Source organism: Anomalospiza imberbis, chromosome 3 (assembly GCF_031753505.1).
Source record: "Anomalospiza imberbis isolate Cuckoo-Finch-1a 21T00152 chromosome 3, ASM3175350v1, whole genome shotgun sequence".
Classification (NCBI taxonomy): domain Eukaryota; kingdom Metazoa; phylum Chordata; class Aves; order Passeriformes; family Viduidae; genus Anomalospiza; species Anomalospiza imberbis.
Window position 1 is genome coordinate 45,479,348 of NC_089683.1, and position 25,557 is coordinate 45,504,904.

General features: G+C 44.2%; 1 protein-coding gene across 1 annotated transcript in view; it reads left to right on the forward strand.

Annotated features, from left to right (window-relative positions):
- The window catches only part of FOXO3 (forkhead box O3), an 89,670-nt gene that overhangs the window by 59,656 nt on the left and 4,457 nt on the right, over positions 1-25,557 (forward strand). The window contains exon 2 of the mRNA XM_068184211.1: positions 13,046-14,480. Within this exon, the coding sequence (XP_068040312.1) occupies positions 13,046-14,446 (1,401 nt within the window). The 3' untranslated portion in view covers positions 14,447-14,480. The remainder of the gene's footprint in view (positions 1-13,045; positions 14,481-25,557) is intronic.

The window sequence follows — 25,557 nt, forward strand, 5'->3', positions numbered from 1 at the left end:
TGCTCTAAAACCTTATGACTGTATATAGGGTCTCCTGATACAGAAGGCCTTGGCAGTTGATTTTGTGGAGAATCAGCTTCAGTCCTTACTTTTTTGCTGAACTGATATTTTCTAGAGTATGCATATATTTCTTATCTACTTTACTAAAATGTAACTTACTAAAATGCAGCTTGTGACATGGAGTCCAAAGTGCCCAACACTTCTGCGGTGTTGGTAAAAAGATGCTCCTCTGTGCACAGAGCCTTAAGGTTTCTCGCCATCCTGACTTTAGTTGCTTTTGACACACTCATTTAAGGGCAGTGGGACGGGGAGGGGTCACTTCAGTGTGAGTTAAACAAGAGGAACCCAAGTGCTGCCTGCTCCAGCTTGTGCAGGCAGAGTGCCACGGGGGCAGCAGCTGATGAAGATGGCAGCTGCTGAAGATGCAGACAAGTACCCAGCTGCTCCCTTCTGCCGCCTTCCCCCCGTGTTGACAGCATAGCTGTTTGTCCTGCCGAATCCCTGTGTGGCTATCACAACCTGTCTCCCCAAAGACCAGAGTATGGTGAAAGGCCAGGCTGCTCCCAGCCTCTTCCTTCTTATTTATGTGTCACAGGAGGAAAAAACCTACATGGAGACAGGGTGTTTGGGGTCATCCTGTTGTAGTTATGATAATGGCAACAATTCACAGCTGAAGCATTTGATTTGTTAACCTTATAAAAATATGCCATTAAATACTCTATTTAGCTCCTCTGGGGAAGTAGCCTCGTTTCTTTTTAATTTTCCTTTTCTTATCCCTGTTTTAGCATTAGTGACTCAGCTGTCACTCTCCTGCGGAAGGGCTGCTGGTGTCATAGCTGTGATTGGATGGCACCAAAATCCATTTTTGCTGAAAATAATTAATATGGTGCATTTTCACCTCAAAAGGAACCTGTTACAAAACTACTAGAAGGTTTCATTAACTTTTGCAAGCTTTGAAGCTTGCCTGTGAACAAAATTGGAAATTTCTGTGTGTCTCCTCGTGTTTATTCTTGTCAGCAAGGCAGAGCCTGGCAAAGGCTGGTGCACATTTACCCTACACATTGAGGGCATTCCTGTTCAAGCACACAAAGTCGTTCATATGCATTTAGACATGCAAAAAAGTCTTTGCAGGTGAGAATCGCACTTTGCAACAGGCACTTGAGCAGATCCTTGTAAACAGAATTAATTTCCACTAGCTCTGAAAAAAGTCAAACTGGAGATTCCATCTCTATTTTTTTCATTCCCCTTTTTCTAATCTTAATCAGAAAGTGGCTGGTTAATTTCTTTTTTTTCTAGATATCCCATCTCCTCTAAACTTCAGTCATGGGGGGGGCAGGGGAAGAAGAAGGAAATAAAAAGCACAAAGCCAGTAAGCCCATTTTATATTTTGCATATTGTCTCATATTGCAAAAGTATTAGCAGACCTGTCATAATATATGTATATCTCAGGGTTCTAGGTGTAGTGGGTCCTTTCCCCTTCCGAAGGAGGGAAAATATCCCCATAAGTATTTGCCATTGCACGCTCTTTTTGCCCTCATCTATTCAACTGCAACTTGAAGGTGCTTGTTTCTTGTGTACTTTGCTTATGAAAATGATACCTGGCATACTTAGGAGGCCTTGCATTCTTGAGCTATGAATGCTGTGAACAGTGTCATAAGAAAAAGATGATGTACAAAGGCATCATCATTCTTGGCATTGCCCTTTAAATTTTGCTCTGTGTCTTGAACATGTAGGTGTTGAAAAAGTGCTTACTTCAAGCAGTGTAGTTCCACTAATAAAACTCATCAGTTTTCCCCTAAAAACCAGATGTGGCTTGTGTCCACCCAACCCATGTGAGATCTGGGATAGTTTCTCTAAGAAGCAGAAAATTATCTGGGAGGGAATATATCTGAAGGAATTGTAGGGCCATTTCAGAGTCCATACAGCTACTGCAACCCCAAATCAACCCCAAATCAACTGACTTTGATTCAGCAAGTCAAAACTTCGAATTTTCCAGAGTATAAGATGGTATCTGTGAAGCTGTCTCAAGGCCTGTCCCAAATGGCAAAGAAGACAAGGCTGGTTTGTGCTAGCAAATGAAAGCAAAACAAGTCTCTTGATTTTATTTTCTGTAGCGTCTTTATGGAGTTAGTGCTTCTTTGTCTGCCTGTTGATGCTGTAAACTTTCAGATGCAAGTGTATTCTACTGGTGCAGTCCTTCCCACACTTGGAGCTCAACCAGACTGCATCCTACAGGGTAAATAATTCTTGTCAATTACTTGTTGAGGACTCTTGCTGTTGACACAGTCAAGGTCCTAAAACCCATTGACCTGTGGCTCCACAGCTGCCTCTGAAAAAGGCAGGTGTGGAGCAACACAAGGACTCCATTGTGGCCCGAGTGTTGGCCTCAGGAGGGATTACTCATGTGTCCAGGTTGAAATCCAGAACATGAAAAGGCTCCTCCACTCATCATTCTGCTATTCAGGCTCTGGTGTTGGGGTGGGGCTTGAACAAAGCATCGAGTGCTGAAGCATTTTGACACAGTCTAGCTTTAGGCTCAACATTTAGCACATGGGATTATGATTGTATCAATGACAGTGGTCTTATTTTCTCAAATTAGGTAAACAGCTTAAAAAAAAATATATATATGACTTTCATACTTGGGCATTTACCTGGATTATGGGGTTTCTGGGATGGTGCTGCTGCCAGTTACATGTGAAACAGGAATGTCCTGCTTGCTGTAGCAAAGGGCTGATTCACTGGCATTGTAATAGGTGTCATATTCCCTTTTGTCAGCTCCTCGGGTATATTTTGCCCCTGCAGTAAACAGAAAATATATTTTAAAAATCCAGTAGAACCAGTAACATGCACGTCATCTGAGTGAGGTGAGGTTCAATGAAAACTAAACCAGTTCATAAGTGGGGTTAGGTGAGGCTGGGATGAATGCAGAGATGTAGAGTTTGGTTTAGTGCAGAGGAGCTCTCTGAAGCTGCCATGCCCTGGGAGGCACTGGGAGTCACCATCCCAAAACCTGCCTGCCAGAGGATGAGATCCACCTGCACCAGTGGAGAGGGTCAGGCGCTCTCAGACGAGAACAGGAAGACAGGCTGGTGGGCCTGTTCAGTGGAGGTGCCCATTTACCCCCAGGGCTCCCAAGGGTGGCTGGTGTCACTAGCTCCAGGTCTGACCTGGAGCTGCCCAGATTTTAAGTCTGCAGAAAAGCTTTTTCCATAGGGAGGGGAAAAATAATCAAGTGCTGTCAACTTGGAAATTACATCCAGGGCATCGCAGCATGGAAACTAACGCTCCGTGCCTTGGTGGTGAGTGTCTGGGCAGACCTGGTTTTGGGACTGAGTGCCCTGATGCAATGTATTAGTGGAAGTCAGATCAAAGAATGGGCTGGGGAAAGACTGCTGTAGTAAACCCACCTTGCTACTGTTCTTGTAAAAATGGTGTGGAGATGGATATTTTTGTCCACCCATGTCATCTGGCACAGCATGAGCTGTGTTTATGTATATAGAAAGCAAATCTGTAGGATTCTTCAAATATACTCCTAAGTGTAGTGTTTAAAATATTTTCCCCAATGCAGAGGGAAAATGTGTAACCAGAGGAATCTGTGTAACCAAGAGGCTAGGGAGGACCCATGTGTTATTCTCAGGACGAAAGCAGAATGCACATCAGGATACATCAGAAGGAAAACCGATCGCTTTCTACTTTCAAAAGGCATTAATATTTTACAGCTGCCATTACGTTTTGAAGAGTGCTCAGGTATTTACTGGTAGCCATCCAGTCCGGAGTCATGAAGGAGATACCTGTTTTTCAAGTTGTTCTGTTCACTTATGCCTTGTCTCCTAATTCCCACCCTGTCCACAGCAGTGCTGCAGTAACTCGGTGGATATCTGGAGTCACAGCTGCATGTTCCCACACCAGCTGCCCTTTGTGAGGCTCCCAAGGGTTTTTTGCCTGTAAAAGTCAGTGAGTCAGACCCACTGAGAGCCATGCTTAGGTGCATCCCCAGCTTCCCCCAGAGCTCAGGTCTGTGGAGCAGGACCATTCCCTTTGCCACCTCAGCTGCCAGCTGAAGCACATCATATTTTAAAACGCTGTTATTTTTTTATAAAATCAGATAGTATCTTCTGGTTCAATAATAAAGTAATTATGTGCTTAAAATAGCGCAGGAGAGGGGTCCTGTTTCAGATTGGTTGACAGAGCAGAAATGCTGGGGGCTGGTTTGGAGGTTGCTTGTGGGCTTTCTCGTGAGAAGGTCTCAGGTGCCTGTGCTGGCTTCTGAAGGGCTTGCTGAGGCCTGATCAAACTCAGTCAGGCGACAGTGTATCAGATCTATTCCTCTCATCAGTCACATTTTGCTGTAACTGTCACCAGATTCACAATTTAGTGTGTGCAGCTCAACGCTTCCAATTAATCCAGGCTGGGTGTTTAAAAATCTATCATTTCAGAGCTAGCACTTCGCAGAGCCATGTGCAGGGCAGCCTTGAGTTTGGCTTCCAGGAGCCCTGGAATGCTGTCTCCAGGCACATAGGATTTTATTCTTCCCCTGTCACTGTATGGTGGGAGTTGTTGCTGGTTTAGTTGCATTTCATAGAAAGTGTTAAAAAAAATCAACCCATGACTGCAAAAGATTTCAAAAAATGAAGATTTATAATAGGTGATTCAGCAGTGAGAGGCTTTTGTGATCTTCCAAGGGAAGCTACTATTTTTATGGAATTATTATAAGCAGTAGCATCACTCACATTTATTTATAAAGGCATGAAAGAACGCCCATACGTGTTTCTAAATAGTCAATGTATAGTAACAGCCATATGCTGAGAATGAGTAAAAATAGAATTGAGCACTCTGGCTTCCACAATGCTGCGTGAGAGTTGTGCTGAGATCTTTGCATCTAAGAAATTAAAAATAGAGGCTTTTTTTCCCCCTAGATCTTCTTTCTAGCAATACAAACCCAAAGCTTTCATGGTGAAAGTCTGCCTTGCACTAAAATTGCATTGTTTTCATTAAGGTCTAACTGGATGACCACTGAGGTTTGGGAGGACTCTTCCAGTAGCTTCAGCAGCTGGTGGACTGGGGCTGTGCTGACAGGAGTAGCTGTTTTTTGTGGGTGTTACTGTTATGTACAGTGTTCAGGTTCATTACTTGTGTGTGCCTGCACTTCTCTGGGGGCTCTGTGGCGTGGAGAAGAAATGCAGTGATGCTGTGCTGAAGGAACTCCACAAATAAAGCATGGTGTTATTTCCAAAGTTCCTACAGTGGAAATACTTGAAATGCTGGGGCTTGCCATTGAGAAACATAAGGGGAAAAGAAAGATGCTATCTGCTGGTGATACCACTCCTGAACAGAAATTGCAACTGTTTTACTCTGGCTCTGCAAAGACCCAGCCCTGTGTGTCCATTGCAGCCTTTTTGTATGCAACTCCTTGGGTTTAAGTTCAGTAAGGGGCAACATCTCCCATTTTCTTGCTGACTCTGTTCATGTCCCAGTCAAGCCTGTGATGAGTTGCCTTGCGATTTCGCCTTACAAGAGCAATGACTTGCAGTAAATTCTTGCTCTTAATTAAGTTAAATCCTTTTATTTAAATCAGCTGGGGTTTTGAGTTTTGGGCAGCCACAATATGAAGTGGGTGGAAAGGACTGAAAAAGGTGCCTCTTGACAAGGTGCCCTAGCAACCTCAGTGGCTGTGCCTGCCTCCTGATTCCCAAATCCTATTCTAATGTGGAAAAGCATTGCCATAGCATGCAGAGGATAACACTTTATTTTTTAGGGGACTTGCTATAGCAAAGTACCTGAGGTACCTGGCTCCTGACACTGGGTGGGGGGTTGCTGGAGAGCCTGACCTTCCTGTTCCGCATCTGCGTTAAAGTATCAGCATTTTCCTTGCACTCTGGTTCCCGTCTCCCAACACCCAGTGCAAACGACAACCAGCATGCTCTACTCACAGCAAAACAAATGTTATTTATTAGAGTCCTCATGTGGTCAGAGCATGTCTGACTGTAAAATAACTGGAGATTTTTCTTCTAACTGGAAGCATGGTGCTCTGAGGCAATTTCCAGGCAGTGTATATTTTCAGCTAAGTTTTATTTACGTCAGCATAGCAATTTGCAATATCACTGTTTGCAAAGAGCGAGGCAGTGGTTGTTTTAACTAGAATTAATTTTTTTTACTTTTCTTACTTTTTTTTTTTTTAAGGAAAAACTTTCAAGTCGTGACTCAATTCCCATAGGTTCATGCTTTGAGATGCTTTCCTTTTTAAAGAGGAGGCACAAACCCCCTTGGTGGGCAGGTGGCTCGCTGCCTGCCCTCATGGCCAGCACAGCTGGGGGAGCGTGGTGTGCGTGTTGGGGAGGGTTTGTTTTCCCTGTGCTAATCACTTTCTCCTGTTGGAATTTGGCACGGCACGGTGCCCCGTGTGTGGGACACAGGAGGCAGATCCGTGTACTGCTCTCCTATCCGAGCCAGCACATTTCAAGGGATAAACCTTTTTTGGACTTGCTGTTCTCCCAAGGAGCTTAAATCCCTCAAGGCTCTATTCCTCTGGGGTGGGCAATAATGGGCAGAGGTGCAGGCAGAGCTGATCACAGTGGAGGCCTCTTCTGGTGTTATTCCCCTACCGCCAAGGTCAAAAAACTCCTTTGAAGAGGGGATGAGGAGGGGAAACCACAGAGCCACCCTTCAGATGTGGAGCTGACTTTCTTAAATCTGTGGGCTATTTTTTTTCCATTTTCCTGAAGGAGGGTGTGCTTGGTAGGGCTGAGCCTGTGTCACCCCATATATGCCAGAGTGTGAGGATGGTGCCTTTGCCAGCTGGCTGTGAAGGGGTGTACCCTGCAGGACTCTGGCTGCCTGCTTCTGCTGAACAGCTGGTGGGATTTTTGGGAGCTGCCTTGGGAACATGCAGATGATACCAAGCATCGAGCACCAAAACCACTTTGTATGTCAGGAAAGATTTATTTTTCTGTGTGTGATTTTCTTAATGCATTTCCTTGCAGCTTCCATAATTTCAGGAAAATATAATAATCTGGAACACATACTATTTGGTTTAATACTGAAAAGAGGTATATCAGGACAACATGGCTAGGTAAATATTGTGGGAGACCTCTATTTATGTTTTAGTTCTTGATTTTTCTGTATCTGCAGAGCACCCTCACTACTTTATTAAATTATATACATTTTTCTGGTTTGCAGAAACTCATGGGAAAGAGGAATAAATTCTGAGACCACTTTGGGATTTGAAAGTTCTTTAGAAGAGTAGCACTGCAGCCTTATGCAGCTAAGCAACAAGGGACTGTATGGAACCAATAGATTGGTGCTTCCTAAAAATCAACTTCCCTAGGCTTGCAAATCCCTTTCACCAGAAATTCCTATGTACATGCACACAATTGGCAACTTTAGCCACTGCTTCTGTTTTCTTGTTTACTTGCAACTGAATCTCCTTTGGGACTTTAAAGCAAACAAAATGTAAAATATGTGAAATGTAAAATGTGATTGTCCCACTCTGCTCTGCCCTGATGCAGCATCCCCTTTAGTCCTGTTAGTGCAGTTTTGGGCACCACAGTATAAAAAAGACATTGAGCTATTAGAGAGTGTCCAAAAGAGGGCCACAAGGATGGGGAAGGGCCTTGAGGAGAAGCCATATGAGGAGCAGCTGAGGTCACTTTGTCTGTTTAGCCTGGAGAAAAAAGAGACCTCATTGCAGTCTGCAACTTCCTCATGAGAGGAGGGGCAAACACTGATCTCTTCTTAGTGGTGACCAGTGGCAGGACCCAAGAGAATGGTACGAAGTTGTGCCAGGGGAGGGTTAGGTTGGATATCAGGAAAAGGTTTTTCACCCTGAGGTTGGTTGGGCTCCCCAGATAAGTGGTCACAGCATCACTTGTCTGAGTTCAAGAGTTTGGACAATGCTCTCAGACTCATGGTGTGACTCCTGGGGTGTCCTGAGCAGGGCTGGGTGTTGGACTTGATGATTCTGATGTGTCCCTTCTAACTCAACATATTCTGTGTTTCTATGATTCTGTGAAAAGTGGTAGTTGAAGCAAGTTCTGAGTTACTTCATGAGAAGGCACAGATGCTGGTCTGGACAGGTGGGCAATATGTGTTAAATTATTAACAGACTCCAGTTTCATCAACCACTGAATGCAAAAAAAAGTAGGGTTTTCTTAAAGAAAGTAATTTTTTGGTGGAAGCTGTCTCTAGGGGTGTCTATCCCAAATGAGATTTGTGTGACAGCATTTTGAGCAAGATGACATAAGCTGAAAACTGAAATTCAGGTGAGCAAGCAGAGCCATGGAGAAGCTGTACTCCCTGTGTTCAGCTGGAGGCTGATAAGCTGGAGTTATTTTCATGGCTTCTTTTCAGTAGTGTTAGATCTGATGCCTTTCTCTGCTGCATGGCTACCAGACAACTTCATATGGTGAAGTAAAAACATTATATATGTTAATACAGGATAAAATAAAGTGTAATTCTCCCAAGTGAGCATTAGTAGCATTTATGGGTCTGCAGATAGTGTTTCTTTTCTCTCACCATGTCCTAATATCCCACTTGTTAAACTACTGCTTTTGATTTTTAGCTGTAACTTTACAGTTTAGGAGCCCATATCTGAAACTGCAAATTTGCTACTCACTGCAGAACACTGAAAAAAAACCAGACCAGTGTGTAACTTGGACTCATCAGCCACCAGCTGTATCTCATCTTGGTTATCTTCAGGCTTTTTTTTTTTTTTTTTTTTAAGAAAAAAAAAAAAAAAAGCAGGGACTTTTAAGAGTTAAGTTACACAACTCTCATTTTATTTTTAAAGCGAGTGGATTCCTTGTTGCATTGTCGAGGATGATAAATTGATACCACATGTTGCTTCCAGACAAAAAAGACTCTGTACTGCAGTGGGAGCACTTGCAGCTGGTGTCTGAGTTAGTGGACAGGCTCCACAAGGTAAACACTACTTGGAAGAAGCTGAAATGGGCACAGGGAGGGGGAATTTTCTCCATTTTAAACGCTTAAGCATTTGCTGCTGTTGTCTGACCAGGTCTGAGTGTTGAAATAACACGTAGTCCCAGCCTCCTTGGGAGACTCATTCAGTTGTTTGCATCAAATTAGGGATAGGGCACTTTGGAAATGTTTGAGTGTCCTCTCTGTCAGCTTGACCGTTTGCAGTCTTTTCAAAATATTGAGAGAGACTCGTGTAATTAGGACATGCTAGCTGATCTCGGGGGATTTTCTTGAGAGCAAAATGTAGCTGGATCCCTCAAGGGGTATTAACTGAATAAAATGCGGTGTAGGGGATCAACATTTGTTGAAGTTGAGAGCATGTCCCTGAGTTTGAGGAAAGTAGTATAAGTCCTGGTCTTGCTGCCCTGGCTGTTCTGAGCACCCAGCTCACCCTTTCTCCTGGTGCCAAGGGAGGACAGCAACACTGCTTACCTGTGGCACTGCACCACCTTCTGCTCACACCAGTTTTGCCCAGTCTCATGTGTTCCTCTGCCCTGAGTCTTCCTTGTCTCCAGGGATAGTCCCTCTTCTTGCAGGACCACTTTCAAAGGGGGCTTCAACCCAGCTGGTCTGGCCTCAGGGCAGTACATGATGCTCTAGATGTTATCTGCAGGAACCTCAGTCTTCTAGCGTTCAGTAGAGCACATGACATTCTTCAAATCCAGTATAAATAGTAACATTAATAAAGGGAGGAGCTCATCATATTTCTTTTTTGCTCGGCTCGAGTACAGTCCATATGTTGTACCCATCGGTGGTATCCGAGCTGTCTGCAGCCTGGCTAGCATCTCTCCCATCTACATATGGTCTCCAGGACAGATGATGGAAGTTCCTTTATGGATATTTTAAAGTTTCTCATTGCATTTTGGCATGTAAAAATGTGTTAAGTTTCCATCATCATGGCCTAATTCATCTCCCACATAAGTCAAAGACAAATCCCAATTAACTTCATCAGCAGTGGGCTCAAATTATAAACTGTATTTTCTTTGCTTCCCAACCTCCTTTGTGGTTTGTTGCATGGTCATATATTAGTAATGCACATAGTTGTGAGTAGCAATTGTCCCCATATACTTTCCTGTCTTTTAAGCAGATGGGAATATTTTTTGACAGCTCAGAAAACAGGTAGAAAATAGTTATTTCCATCCAAATTGCCACCTGGTAGCACAGTGCAACAGCCTTTACTGGTGTGAGTTGTCAATCCTGGTGGCTTCCACAGCAAAACTTGCATGAGAAAGGATAATAGGATCCAGCCTTAATTTGATTTGGCAGGGCACCCAACAGAAGGAGAAACCAAAAAACTCAGATGCTGTTGCTGAAGAGGTTAGTGGGGGAGGTTACATTAAAGAAGTGGGTTTTAAGGCAGTGTTTGAACAGAGGGTGGAGATGGGGTACACAAAAATAAATTAGCCCACAGTTATGCTTAAGAAAATCTTCCTGCAGAAGAAAAACAAAGAAAAACAGAAGCTGGATTCTAAGTGGCATAGTGTTTAATGTAAAGGAAAACAAACTGCTTGTATTTTTTATAACTACCAATTTTCAATGCAGAAGGATTATTACATTCTTTTATTATTTGTGTAAAACCGATACTGAGTAAAAAGATATAATAAGAACAGAATTACACATGTGCACATACATATCCACACATGCAGGAGTCCTCATCCTGAAAGGTGCCTCAGTCTCACAATTCTACCATTTAGTGTTTTGCATGGTTTTAGGCCAATTACTTTCATACTATGGATACCAGCAGCAGAAATAAGCCCTTTTATGAGAATGCTATAGGCTGAAAACTGTTAGCTGCTGGCACTTTGGCTGAGTGGTTTTATATCTGAAGGTGTGCATGGCATGCCGTGTATGCCACCTCAGGTGTTTCTCCTCTCTAAGATTTATTTTTCAGTAGCAAGAGTCATGATGCCATGTGTTCTTATACCCAGCATTTTTAGGTGGGGAACAGCATGGTTCCTATGGCTTTTGAAGCCTGGTGTGGACTTTGAATGGAGAAATCCCCATGCAGATGTTCTCACAAGTGGTTGTCCGTAGAAGTTACAGGGAGTGAGGGTGAGAGCTACCTGCAGAGATGCAGTACAAGCTGGAATATCAAGAAAGGTTATTTCTAAAAAAAAATCAGTTCTCCAGCCAGTTTTACAGGGAGAAACCTGAGAAAGTAAGGAGTGGTAGCTAGTTACTAGAAGTGAGACTGTTGCCACACTCAAAATATTGTTAAAATGCCATCAGTTAAACAATAAAAAGCCTTTTCCCTTCTTAGACTGAAGAATTATTATGGTGCAACTCAATCTACCATATTTTGATGGCATGATAGTCCCTCAGAAATGGACATGTTTATAGCTGAAGCACTGACCCAAACTTTTCTTGAGCATGTCAGCAAAGTCTGATCAGTTGCTTTGTGTAAATTGTTTAAAACATAACAGTTGCTGTTTTGAAGCATGGTCCATATGATTTCTCTTTTCATTAAGTGATAATCACAACCACATCTGCTGTCTGCATGCAAGAACTTCAGGCATGTTTTCGATTTCACAATCTGACAAAAACCACAAACAGTGGGGAAAGAAGGGCGTTTTATACTGAAAAGAATTGTTAAAAAAAAAAGCTGGGTTGTACTTCTTTATATGTATCTCCAGTTTATTTATGTCAAGCATCCACGTTTTTTAAGGATGCAAATACTGAGGTGCTGGTGAATAATTTGTTGATTGATTCATTCTTTGCCTATTTAAATCTGGAGTTTCTTCAGTGTTTTGTAAACAAAGGGCACTTGTTCTGAATGGTTTTATTGTGTTATGGTCTTGCTGACTATGTGTTTTTAAAAGATGTTGATAGGATAAATGTGACTTTATCCTTTTCATAGATACCTCTGGTAATTGCCAAAATTTAAGAAAAAAGGACTCTGCACTCTTTAAGCTTAGAGGAATAGCCCAAGGGGTTTCTCAAAGGAATATTGGATAGCTCCAAAATCTTTTGATTTCCACGTGGGAAAAAAAATGTTGGTTTACCAAACCTGGAAGCATTCACACTAACAGATACTATTTGTTTTTCCTTTCTTTGATCCATATTTTAAGCACAAGATCGGCAGGATGAGTGGAGTGGGATTTTCATCTCGGTTATTTTGGTTTAAATCTGGTGCTGTTTCTCTGGGGGTACCATGGGCTGGTTTTCTCAGGCTCTTTCTGATTCTGATGTGGTTATCATCGGTTTGAGCCAACGTGGTGTTTGGGCAGTTCGATGCCGCTGGCTAGTGTGGGCAGGTAGGGTGCAAGAGCAGGCTGTGCAGGATCTCCTGAGAGCCCTGTATTCCATAGTGTCCTGTACAGCACGGAGTATCCGGCTCTGTACAGCAGCTTCATACAGCTCTGTATCCAGCAGCTCACGGGGACAGGGATATCGTTGCATACTGTGTCACATCATGTTTTGAAGACTGAGGATACCATGGCGAGGGGACAGCTGGCCAGCTATTGCCGTATGGGCATAATTCTGGTGCCTCTAATCAAGAGAGAAAGTACAGCTTAGTCATGCACAGCGTGCCTGTGGGAGAGGAGCAACAGCACTTGCAGTTTTCTCAGGAACTATTATAACAAATATACAGCACACGTGCCCATGAAGAATTAAAAAGACATTTGCAGAGGCTGCGATGAGTGTGACTACCTCTCCAGCCAGATTTTTGCTGTGCCTTTGCAGTTTTTATTTCAAGGAACTGATGGCAAGATTACTGATAGTAATAGTTAGTCCTGAGTAAAAAGTAAGGGAGAAACATCTAGCTCCTTTCTAGCAGGAATGTCACTCTCCTTTTCTTAGGATGAAGCTTTTAGGGATGTGGAGATGGGCACAAGGAATGCACAGCTAGTGCAAGCTTGGGGCTTGCTTTACAGCAGGATGCTGCCATGCCACAGTCACACTCCAGCCCGCCCATATCCAGCACCAGAGAAATTCATGGAGATGTCCAGGAGGGTCCAATGATTTTATTCGTGTTGCTGTTATCATGGAATGTTGTTTTAATGATCGAGATTTAGCTTGTAAAAGAAGTGGGGTGCCAGTCTTGATGCTTTATTTTCTTCTTTTCCTGCAGAATTCGATCCGGCACAACTTGTCACTCCACAGCCGATTCGTCAGGGTGCAGAATGAAGGCACCGGGAAAAGCTCTTGGTGGATGATCAATCCAGATGGTGGAAAAGGCGGCAAGGCGCCCCGGAGACGCGCTGTGTCAATGGACAACAGCAACAAGTACACCAAGAGCAGAGGGCGGGCAGCAAAGAAGAAGGCAGCCCTGCAGACAGCCCAGGAGACAAGTGAGGACAGCCCTTCCCAGCTCTCCAAGTGGCCAGGGAGTCCCACCTCCCGCAGCAGCGACGAGCTGGATGCATGGACAGATTTTCGCTCCCGTACAAATTCAAACGCCAGTACGATCAGTGGCCGCTTGTCACCAATTCTGGCAAGCACCGAGCTTGATGATGTTCAAGATGATGATGCTCCACTTTCTCCCATGCTGTACAGTAGTCCATCGAGCTTGTCCCCGTCGGTAAACAAACCATGTACTGTGGAGTTGCCTAGGTTGACTGATATGGCTGGGACAATGAACTTGAATGATGGACTGACTGATAATCTCATGGATGATCTCTTGGACAATATAACACTCCCTCCCTCCCAGCAGTCACCCACAGGAGGGATAATGCAGAGAAGCTCCAGTTTTCCTTATGGTTCCAAAGGCTCAGGGCTGGGCTCCCCGTCAAGTAGTTTCAACAATGCTGTGTTTGGGCCATCGTCCCTGAATTCCCTCCGCCAGTCACCCATGCAGACAATTCAGGAGAACAAGCAGGCCACCTTCTCTTCCATTTCTCATTACAACAACCAGACGCTGCAGGATCTCCTCACCTCTGATGCGCTTAGTCACAGCGATGTCATGATGACACAGTCTGACCCACTCATGTCACAAGCCAGCACAGCTGTGTCCGCCCAGAATTCCCGCAGGAATATAATGCTCCGCAACGACCCCATGATGTCGTTTGCCGCACAGTCCAGCCAGGGCGGTCTGGTCAATCAGAGCCTGTCCCATCACCAGCACCAGACCCACAATTCCTCTCTCAGTGGCAGCCGTGCCTTGTCCAATTCCATCAGTAACATAGGCTTGAGTGACTCCAGCAGCTTGGGATCCACCAAACATCAGCAGTCACCTGTCAATCAGTCTATGCAAACACTTTCTGACCCGCTGTCAGGCTCCTCTTTGTACTCCTCTAGCATGAACCTCCCGGTCATGGGACATGAGAAATTCCCGAGTGACTTGGACCTGGATATTTTCAATGGGAGCCTGGAGTGTGACATGGAGTCCATTATCCGCAGTGAACTCATGGATGCAGATGGGCTGGATTTTAACTTTGATTCCCTCATCTCAGCTCAGAACGTTGTCAGTCTGAATGTGGGGAACTTCTCTGGTGCTAAACAGGCTTCATCACAGAGTTGGGTACCAGGCTGAAGGATCTTTGAGAACAGGGAAAATGGGCAAACAGGTCAGTGCCCCATAGATGTGGTAAAATAATTGGTTCCTTAGTTTTATTGGAGTTTGCACCAAACCCTTAATAGTTAGTGCACACTAATAATAGTAATTTGGCTTGTGATGGCTTGCTGTGTGTTGGTATGCAAACAGGCATGACCAAGAAACGTGGAGGTGTGGAGGGAAACGAGGCTAAGCTATAAAAGCTGCTCGACTGCAACACTGTCGGCACGCATCTGGTGTTCAGCACCCTTCTTAATTTAGGCATGAGAAATGTTAATGACAAATCAGGCAAACCAAGGTGGAATATTTGTGGTTTTTAGGAATCACAGAGCTCTAACTCGTCTTCTTTGAAGTCGCAACAGATGGATTCCCTCTTGCAGCCGAAGCCACGTGTAGCCAAGCTGTGTTACACAGGGATGGGGCGAGGGGCTCTGCAGTCAGTGGAGCAGTGTTGCTGCGGGGGAGGAGGAAGTGTGTCTTTGCAAGATCAGAGCACTCACTTGGGATCAGGTGTGTGGGACAGAATCAGAGTTGTGCTGCTGCTGTGGCATAGCAACACTAGCAAAGTTGTTTGGGTTGCTTTTTTTGTAAAACTGTATTTCTTGGCCAAAAAAAGGTATCAAATGGAGGAATTATATATTGGTGGGATCCTGGTCTCAGGAATGTCCTGGCCTACTTACTTTATTAAGTATGCAATAACTGTTTTCCTCCTCCCCCTGCCCCTGAATGGGGTAGATATCTTTTACTTTTGGACTCCTCCAAGAGATTATCTGTAGATTTGGGTTGTGACATAGGTGCTTTTAAAATGTTAACTTCTTCAGATTAATTTTTTTCAAGATTGATACGTTTTTATCCATTGCTTATTTTCCACAGCTGGGGACTTGTAATCATTGTTTTTGCCATTCTTCTGTGATTCTTCAGGATCCTGCCATACCTTTGCCTGCTCACACATACATATTCCCCGACTCACAGGGCAGGCACCACGCAAAGTGCCCTTTCTCCTTTGTTTATTAGTATAAGGGAGTAAATTTCAAAATGTAGTAGGATAAAAGGTTAGCTATAAATTATTGAAAGTGTTCTATTAACTTCAGAATAGTATGTAGAGCATCTCAGTGGTGAGGTTAAATGAGGCATTCATTCAGTTTACAGCTTACTTCAAGCTTTCTTATTTTCCAGGTGACGGACAGAAAGAAGGAGTCAGTGTCCTTTGACTTTACAGTGCATAATTTACCCCTTTCATCTTTAATTGCATTTTCATTCACTGTTTCACAGTTAGATGTTCAAGGGGAAGGTTTGTGGTAGGTGAGCAGCAGTGGTGAACCTGGAGAATGTTTTCCTGTTTCCTGTGTGTACAGAGCACCTCAGGAGATGTGCTTGTGGTCTACTGTCTTTGAGGGAGATCAAGACTGCCAGGCAGCCTCCTTTCAGTCAATCTGCAAAGCTGCCCCGCTCCGATGGAGTTCTTGGTGTGCACAGTCCTTTCTCTGTCAGTGCAAGGATTTCCTCTGGTTCTTGCACATCTTCTCACCCTTAGGAAGAGCATTGCAGTGCACAGCCAGGAGATGGGCTGTGGAGAAAGGCTGTAGAGGACACTGCATCCCAAGGACCCTGAGCAAGGCAGCAACTTGGCAATGCCAGGGCCACAGATGAATTTTGGGGTTTCTTCAGTTCTGGTACTGGAGAATTTAGGAAAAGAAAGGGGGAAAATCCAGAATTGATTCAAGGCTGAGGAAGCAAAAGTTTGTAGCAGGTCATGCTTGCTGAACAGTTCTCTCTTCCTTCAGGTGCATGAACTGCTTGGATTTAAAGACCTTCTTTGCACGATGTAAAAAAAAAAAAACGGCTGTAGGGACTTTATTGCCGTGCAACATCCAAAAATACAATCTGTCAAATGGGGCCTGAAAAACAGGTGTTATTGATGGTCTTGCTTGACACAGGCAAATGGGGCAGCCTCCTGCTTCCATAGCTTCACGTGCTGTGTGTAGGTAGCAGCCATAGCAGCCACCGCAGGGGGACTTGCATGGGCAGCGTGGAGGAGACACAACACCCCACCTCCTCACTGATGCTCTCTGCTGTCTCTTCACTCCAGCCTCTGGCATCTATGGAAAGCATTGCTGCCGTGATCTTTTTCAGGCTGCTCCCTCTGAATAAAGGAACTGACACATCTGTGTGAGCAGAGTCTCATTGCAGAGGACAGATTTATTAACGAGACAGCTCTCCTCGGCAGATTACTGTCCAGTCATCTGTGGAAGCCTCTCTCCCTCTCCCTGACAAGTGGACCAGCTGCTGTGGGGTGCCTCTGCTATCAGGTGCAAGCACAGATGATTTCTGCTGAGCTGGTTCATCATGCACCCTTCCTCATCTGTTAAGCAGCACCGTTTGAGAGTTTGCCTACCTGAGAGCATCTCGTGTTTTGATAGGGGCTTCTCGCATGACATCAGATGCAATCATTCTGAATTGCTTCTCTTGGTTACTCTCCACTGCAGCAGTAGGGATCCCTGAATTAAAATCTTCTCTCAGCAATGTTCATGACCCCAGTAATGAATCCTTACAAGCCCAAAGACAGGAACACTTTCGGCAGAGCAGCCTGGCAATTGGTTATGCTAAATCCATTTCACTAGAGTAGCCAGGTGTGTTTTGCAGGCAGGCAAAAGCAGTTACAATGGATTATTGGCATACCTAGTGAGTGCTGTGTTTTCTGTTAAAAATAAGAGAAACATTGGAGTCAGTTTTCAGGAAGAAAAGAAGGCAAATACACAGGTATTTAATTTATACGTACTTGGGTATAGAGGGAGGTTTACTTTGGAAGAAAATCAACTACAGTTTCTTCACAGGGAAATTAAAAAACCCTGCAGGAGATGCCACTGTTGCAGGTTTAGTGGCTGTGCACATTTGCTGCACGCAAGCCTGTGCATGGTCCTTGCAAAGAGCCCTGCCCAATCTCCATCAACCTGTGCCCATGAGGCTGCCCAGGCCCAGCCTTTCAGAGGGCCCTCATTGAGCCATATAAATGAATTTGGGTTTGGTTTGGTTATTTTTCTCTTACAAGAAGGAATAGAGAAAATAATTTTTTTTTCTTGCTTTATTCACTCAGCCATAATTTTTTCCTCTTATACTGCCTGGGGCCTCTGTTCCTTTACCTCTACCTGCTTTCCAAAAGCACTGGATAATGCCCTTCACCCATTCAGATAATCATCACCTTGGTATTTCAGCAGGTTTAGCAATAAATAGACATCACTATTCCCTCACCTGTCTCTAGAATACCTTTTATTTTGAAATTAATGGGTCCTTCTCTTAGTATGGGATTCCCACAACTCTGCACTTTGCTCCGGGGTCTGTCTCACCTGCCAAGTTCAATGGGACTTGGCTTTTGCCAAAGAATAATCCCAAAACAGAGCATCAGGGAAGACTATTCAGGACATATGCTGCTGCCTGGAAGGCCAGGTGCTGGTGAGCAGTTGCTGCATGGACAAACATTTTCTCCGTCACCAAAATCCACCCAAGAAGTTGCTTTTACCTGGATTGTTTCAGTGATCCAGTTTACAATGGCATCATGTAGACAGCAATGCTGTCAGGGTTGGGCATGGGCAGCCCAACCCTGACAGCATGGGCATGTCAGCATGAGCAGGGCAGGAACTTCTTGAGTTGGTGTCATAGTCTGAAAAACTCATCTAAGCTGCATCTTCTGAAAGAGATTTCAATGTGTCATTTATCAGGGTGCCTCTGGGCTCTGTAACAGAGCTGTGCTGTACTCACGTTGACTTATTCGAAAATTACACGTAAAATACTTGACAGATGAGTTAAAGTCGCTCATTTTCCACTGGTATCATCTAGGTCCCACATCTTATTGCAGAATACACAAGCTGCAAATAGCAACGTCACGTAGTGGTCACACTTTATGATTAGCATCTCTGGTGAAAAAAAAATCTTAGGAAACCTAACAAAATGTGTATTAGTCTTTCATTAGTCCATATCAGCTTGGACTACTTGCCAGTTTGTTAATTGATGTTCAGCCTGTTTCTGTGTACAATTCATACCTAAGAAAATTGGTCTGAGGGTGACTTCATGTTTACAACACCATCTTAAAAGCAAAACCAGGTAGTTAAAGATCTCTATTTGGATGGAGTTTTGAATCAGAGAGTTCTGTACAGTTTGCCACAAAGAAAATGATTTTTGTTTTCTGCCAGAAAACTTCTGCCCATGAAAGGTGAAGTGCTGGACCTCTTACCTGACGACATGTGACTGCCGCAGGTCCATATCTGCACTTCCTTCTCTCTTATTTTCAAAAATGAGGTCTTAGGGATAGGGCTGCCAAGTTTCTTACACAGAGCTAAGGTGGGGCTGTCTGCCTTCAAAAAACCTAAAGGAAATTCAAGAGCAGCACATTCTTCTGCTCCATTTCTAGTAGGCTAGTGGTTAAGGTGGTGGCACTTGTAACATTTAAATGTTGTTTCTGCCAGCCCAAATTTTGAAAGGTGGTTTTGTGACTAGCTGAACTGCACACATGCCAAGTTTAGTCTTTGAACAAAAATATCTATGTAAAAAATGTATTTTGTGGGGAACAGGGATCCCTTCAACTCCAAGGAGGGCCTGCCCTGAGCAGGCTCCTCAGTAGCTGGGGAACACATCAGTGACACAGGAACAAACTGTGCTCATGGCTGCTAGGGAGGAAGAGAGGGGACATTGGGACAAACCCCACTGGGTTTGCCCTCCATGAGGTCCCACTGAAGCTCATCAAAGCCCCTTGCATACAGAGGCCAGTCCTGGGTTTGCAGAGATGCTGTGACTTCTACTGTGTGAAGACAGCAGGAGCTGACTCACAAACACAATGAATTGCTCACTCCTTCTGGGAGTAGAGCTTTTTTGTTCTGGTATGTTTTTAATCTGGGTTTATTATTTGGGGTTTTATGAACCCAGGGAAAAGATCTGTAAAAACCAGGATTGGCTCCACAGGCTTGTGTTGTGAGTGTAAAGCAGCTGAAGCCAGGACAGCGGTCTTATCCTGTGGTTTGGGTGTTCTTCTGTTGGTGTTTTATATAGATGTATTTTTTAGAACCTCATGCTTTGTCATGTGATTCAGCAGCAATAATTAAGCAGAAACTTGCTGTCCCTGCAGATGCTAAGATTACAGGATGACATACTCTCACCAGATGACAGCACAAACTGATATTTTTAGAACAGCCCGCATCAACTGGTCTCCCCAGTGCTTTCCTCCTTGGATCAGCAGTGCACAGGTTTTGTTACAGAATGAGTCTTTGCAAATCGTCTGTCTCATGTGAATGAACCATAATGATTGTTTAGAGCTGCAGATCAGTGTTGGTCCCTCGATATGTGGTTTGTCTGATAACTGGGCTGGTTACAGGTGGCTTTTCTTTGTTCATTCCTTCCTTTGATCCAGACTTTTAAATAGCCCCCACGAAAGCATATTTTCTTGAAGAAGTGCGTAATAAGAGCTTCTTTTTAGAAACATAGCGTCACGCAGCTGAGGAAAGGTCAGGATCTTTTTTTCATATCAATTGGGCACTCAGCCCAGGTGATGAACTGGCAGCTGGAGAGGTTTAAGTCTTTTGTTGATGCCAGCCAAAAAGCCCAGGTACAGTGTGGGCAGTGGGAGTGCATGTTTGAGTAGCACTGTGTGCCAATTCACAGTACTAAAGCCAGCCTTTCTGTCCTGGCCTGGGGAAGGGGGATGAAGGAAGGAGCCACCCTGGACTCCTGGTGCCAATGGTGAAGGATCTCCAGCAGGATGTTCCCATCAGCACTGTCCCCGATCAAGTCCTGAGCGGTGTGTGGGGACGCTGACCCCGTTAAATCAGGTACCTGTGGTGGGTGGTGGGAATGCCCCGCTCTGGTCCCGTCCGCCGGGGCTGTTTAATCAGCTTTTCCACTCAGATTGCTGCTCAGGGTGGCAGTTATTGGAGTCTGGCAGAGGGGACATCTGCTGAGCAGGAATCAGACGGGGACGCAGGTCAGCTAGCGGAAGCTGCTGTGCAGCCACGGCTGCCTGCCATGACTCCAGGAAAAAGACTGCGTTTCCCAAATGATGCTGTGGAGAATGGCTTGTGCTTATGCACTTCTACAGCTGAGCTGAATGTCTTGTTTGTTGTTTTTCCCTTGCACTGCCTACATCTCCTGTCTTTTTTCTACATACAAATGTAGATAAAATCTGGGTTTTAGGTAGGATCTTTCCTCTCTTGCCTTTTCTGCCACTTGTAAGTTATGATAGAAAATGTCCTGTCTTTTATCAACATGGTATTGGCCTCTCATTTTCAATTTACCACAGAGGAAAACAAGAAGATTACATAGCAGGGAAGATGTTTTTGAAATAGCTTGGTACCTAGCAAAGAAAAAGAAGCTGTCCATGAGCACATTCAGAATAACAGGTACATAGCATGTTTCCATAGCACTGTAAACCCGTAATTCAGGATGTCTCTAGCCATACAGGTACCTCTCACTTTAAAATGTGACTCTTTTTCTTCCGATTCAAAAATGCAAGCAAAATCCTTCTTTGGTCATGCAGGGGTGCAGTAGTTACACACCTTTTTGTGATCCACTGTAGACATCTCTTTCCCAGTGCTCTTGAGTGCCTAAAGAAAGCAAAGTTATTCCAGCTGATGGGATTTACCCCTATAAAAAGATGTATTTTGTAAGTATTTTTGGCCTTCTTCATCTAGTCCAGCAGCATCCTGCCTTAAGAGGGCTGTGTTGAACACCTGGGCTGATGTCTCTCAGTCACTGGCAGTGTCACCCATAACTGGCAGGATTTCCATCCCACTCCTTGGGCTCCTGAGCAAAATAGAGGGGATAAAATTGACCAAAAGTTGTCAAGTAAGAAACCTGATGACCTTATGGAGAGAAGCTCTCCTGTGTTAGCCAGGGCAGAGGATTAAACCCAGCCTGATGTGATGGTTCTCAACAGCAATTGTCTGTCAACAGTGCTTGGGCTCAGAGTTTTCTTTTCAACTGTAAAATGGGTAGATGGGACTTTACCCTTTGTGGTAAAGTCCCACAATGGGACTTTTACCCTTTGTGGGTAAAATGAACCGCCCAGAGGAGCAGTGGATTCTCCTATGCTGGAAATACTCCATACATGACAGGATTCTGAATAATCTTACCTAAGGCCCCGCCTTGAACAGAAAGTTGGACCAGATGATGCTGATCCCTTCCAGCCTGGACTTTTGTATGGTGCTGTAGAGCAGTGGGATATCAGAATAACCTGCTTATAAATAGTTGTGGCACCTCACTAGTTCTGGCCTTCTTTCCCAGGGCACTGGTGCAGGATGAGAGAATGATCTGCTGTGTTAAGTTACATTTACTTCCAAAATACTTGGTTGTCTCCTATGGTTTTGCAGTGTTCCTTGGAAGAAGAGCAGCAACAGAAGGAAAAGAGACACTTTCATGCCTTACATACTTATGCAGCTACAAGCACTGCAACATTTTAGCTCACATAAGTCCTAGTTCTGTGCTGGCATTCTTCCTCTTTCCATCCTTCAACCCTTATTCTCTGCCCCCAGTTCTGAGCTGGGAAAAATCTATTTTTATGAGCAGAATTTAAGGAGAAAAAGCAAAGTTGCAACATGCCTGAAAGTTCAGGAAATAAAGCCACATTATCTTTTTTTTGGTCCTTGGGCTTTGTCCCCATACCTCAGTGTTGTCTTTCAGCATGGGGCCATCCTGTGGCATCCTCGTGCAGTGTCTGCTAAGCCTGTAGGCTGTCACTGTGGCATACCTGCTGTGGCATTGGGATTTCCAATTTTATTGTGCTTGAAATATAAATCTCATGCTGTAACTGTCGTTACAGAAAGACTGGCCACAGCAGTTATCTTCCTTACTTTTTTTTTAAGCAAATTCTGTGTATTTTTCAGTCTTCAGCTGTGAAACCTCAGGCAGAATATTAACTTGTAACCACACATAATCAAGTCTTGTTTTTTGAGCCTACCCCCACTTTGGAGTAGAAGCTCTGTTGCTAGAAGCGATGACAAATCGAAGGGCAGAGGCACCAGAATGAATGCACATCTGTCACTAAAGGACACAAGTTTCCTTGAAAATGTTTGCGTCCCAAGTGTCTAGACAGTAAAAGTAGTTACTGGGAATTCCTGTCCCTGGAGAGTTGTTGCAAAGTGGTACCCAGGGAGAACGCTTGTTTTACAGACCTCTAAAAGGTGATATTTTCCAAGATGAGATCCACTCAACAAGCCTCCCAGCCAAATCAGGAGATCCGTGTTAGGCTGCCATACAGAGGAGCTGTGTGTTGGCAGTTAAGATTCTCGTACCATAATTGTGTAAAGGAGCACACAGCTTTTCTTCCAACAGAAAACTTTAGAGCTGTGTTGGCTCACTGATAAACCAGGGCACGTTATCTATGCCCTGCTCTGGAGAGCATCGCTGTGTCACCTTTCTGTTCTGAAGAAATTTCCAGTGCTTCATAATTGGCACCATTGGGAATCAAAGGGAGAAAGTAACAGGTGGCAAGTGATTCTTCAGAGCTGCTCTGATGGTGCACAAGCTGGCATGGGGCTTGGGAGTCCAATTAAGTGGTGGAATGATGTGAGACAGAGGTGAAGAAATCTTGTTGCTGGAGGGAAATTAGAACTGGTCAGCTTGGCCACACAGTCAAATGAGAGTAGCATTTGTTACTGGTCAGTGTCAAGGTAGAGGATTGGAGGGCAGAGAATAGGACAGAAGAAAGGGGTATCTCATCTCCTGCATGACTGTTTGCAAAGCTTTTAGCAGGGCCTGTTGCAGTAGGACAAGGAAAATGGTTTTAAACCAGAAGAGGGTAGGTTTAGATAAAATAAAAGGAAAACGTTTTTTACAGTGTGGTTGGTAACCACAACGGGTTGCCTGGTGAGGTGGTGGATGACCCATCCCTGAAACTGCTCCAGGCCAGGTTGGATGGGGCTCTGAGCAACCTGATCTAGTTGAAGATGTTCTTGCTAACTTCAGGGGGATTGGACTAGACAGTCTGTAAGGTCCCTGCCAGCCCAAACCATTCTATGGTTCTGTGATAAATGAAGATATAACCGGACCACTTGTTTCCCTGCCTTGATATAGTTTTCATCGCTGTGGGGCATCCAGCTGCTAACTCAGGGTAAATAGGCTTTTTGTGGTGAGACAGAAAGCAAGACTGTGTGAGTTTGTTACAGACTTTAACAGGGTAATTTGAAGGCGGGCAGGTTAAGACTTTGATCTAGCTCTTTTCATTTTTAATCCATTTACAAAGTCCATGTAAGCAGAGCTGTGAAAATGGAACATAGTTTTGTTCTGCTATGTGATGCACACATCAGCTGTGCATCTGTCTCCAAAATGTTGGCACTGTCTGAAGTACAGGTCCCACAAGAAAAAATATTTGGCAGTGCCACTTCCACAAAAGATGCTCAACTTATCCCATCCTCCAGTTTTTTTCTCATCAGTTGGTTTCATAGTATAATACTTCACACAGATTTTGATTTAAACGTTAAACAATTCTCTGGTGCTTTATTGGGAATTTCTGTACTCTTTTAATCCATAGCTTTATTCAAAGTCAGCAAGACTTCTCACACGTGCCACAGTTAAGCAAGCCCATGCTCAACATAACTGACAGCTGCCTGAGAGGGAGCTGACTTGCTGGGCTGTGGCATTTGGGACATGAACCTTGCCTTCAGAGGATATTGTCCTTTGGGAAGTCACTCATTTCCAGCCCCCTCTGGTGCTCAGGCTTTAAGAAGTAAAGAAATGGGCTTGCACTTGTTTGAGCTGCTTACAAGCCACTAGCCAGGTTTTACTGGGGGCTGCCAGGCCTGTCTGGTTATCTTCTGCTGACCTTGTTACGGCCATCGGGGCACACCAAATGGAGTCATTGGCAGGCAGTCACATTAACGAATAGCTAGTATTAATTTGCCCTTTGAAAATGAAGAAATCAATATGTTGATCCAGTCAGAAATCCCTTTATTCACAAAACAGTCTACCCCAAACCCCTCCACATAATTAAGGCTAAAGCCAAATTTTGTTTGGGTGAAATGCACAATCTGTCTGCTCCCTAAGCTGTGCTGAATGAAGTTCTCCCCTAATGGCACAGGGAGCAGCTGTCACGCTGTTGCTCTAATAACCATGAGACAAAATGATTAAATTTCCATCAATCATTTTGCATTATCAGAATAGGTCATTTTAATAAATTGTTATCATAGGATTGGTGCCTGGCACCTTAGATAGGAGACAGTTTGAGTGATCCTCCTTGCAGGAGATGCCCATCCTGGTTAAAGCAGCAGTTCCACTAAATCCACCATTTTTCATGAGGGTGCCTGCTAGCAGGGTCTTTTGAAAGTAAAGACATTCCTGTAATCAACTCAATGGCATTTTGGGTTCAAGTGTCCCCTTGTTCTTGCACTGTATCAAAAATCATCAATCTTTTGTCTTTGGGAAAATCCTCAAAAGGTAGTAAGTGGTGTGAGGGGACTAAACCCTGTTTTCAGAAGCCATTTCAAAGCCAGAAGCCACATGCCCAGCAACACAGATGTCTACCAAATGAAGTTTCTAAAAGAGTGAGGGGATTTCATGGGAATGTTTAAATGTACATACTTTCCAAAACCCTATGTGGTGCCTGCCAATATCTCTAAGCCACTGAGTACCTTTACAACTGTGTCCCCTTGGCCCCTTTGGTTGAAATGTTCATCTGTTTTACCATGTTTCTTCATAGTCATCTCCATGCTGTATCCAAGGTGTCTTCCCCATGCTTCTCTCTCCTCAGAGAAGTTTCTTGGCTAGAGAATAAGATAGACCTAACCTAGTTTTTAAAGCCAGCTGGACCCTGTCTGTTGCTGGTGTGTTGTGTGAGCAGGAAAATGGAAAATCCCGAAGTCCACACTGAAATTCATGGCTCCTTACTGTTTTGTCTTAAGCATCCTCTTCATCTGTCCTTCAAGGGTGGTGGTGGTGGATGTCAAACACTTACAGAAGATTTATTCAGCTTTTTGGTAATGCTGAGAAAAGGTGATCATGAAAAATGGAGAAAAGCTGGAAGATCCTTCATTGCTTCTACCTGGAAATATGCTTAACAAATGGACAGTGCACTGGGTTTCTGTAAATCAGATTTGACCATAATTTTTCATTGG